Below are 219 nucleotides of genomic sequence, written 5' to 3'. Positions count from 1 at the left end.
CAGCCTGAGCGTGGCCCCGGAGCCGCTTCCTTCCGGACGTGCCGCCGGGCCCACCGCGCGGGCAGCTCTGGGCTCGGAGCACCTGCTGAGCGCAAGGAAGGGCGCCTCCCCCGGGGTCCGTGCCCCGTTTATCAGCGGCGGCGCCGCGGCCTCACCATTTGATGATGTTGTGGACCAAAGGCAGGAACGAGTAGCTGTCCTCCTTCGCGCCCGCCGGGG

The 219-nt window shown here is 71.7% G+C and overlaps 1 protein-coding gene across 1 annotated transcript in view; it reads right to left on the bottom strand.

Moving 5' to 3' along the window:
- Positions 1-217, bottom strand: part of MED9 (mediator complex subunit 9) — a gene marked incomplete at its 5' end in the record, with an annotated part of 16,012 nt that extends 15,795 nt beyond the window's left edge. Inside the window, one exon of the mRNA XM_006773954.2 lies at positions 156-217. Coding sequence (XP_006774017.2) covers positions 156-217 — 62 coding nt within the window. The remainder of the gene's footprint in view (positions 1-155) is intronic.
- Positions 218-219: the final 2 nt, after the last annotated feature.

The sequence above is a fragment of the Myotis davidii genome, unplaced genomic scaffold (assembly GCF_000327345.1).
Source record: "Myotis davidii unplaced genomic scaffold, ASM32734v1 scaffold207, whole genome shotgun sequence".
NCBI classification, from domain to species: Eukaryota; Metazoa; Chordata; class Mammalia; order Chiroptera; family Vespertilionidae; genus Myotis; species Myotis davidii.
Note: the sequence above shows the minus strand (reverse complement) of the source record. Positions and strands in the feature narration are given on the sequence as shown.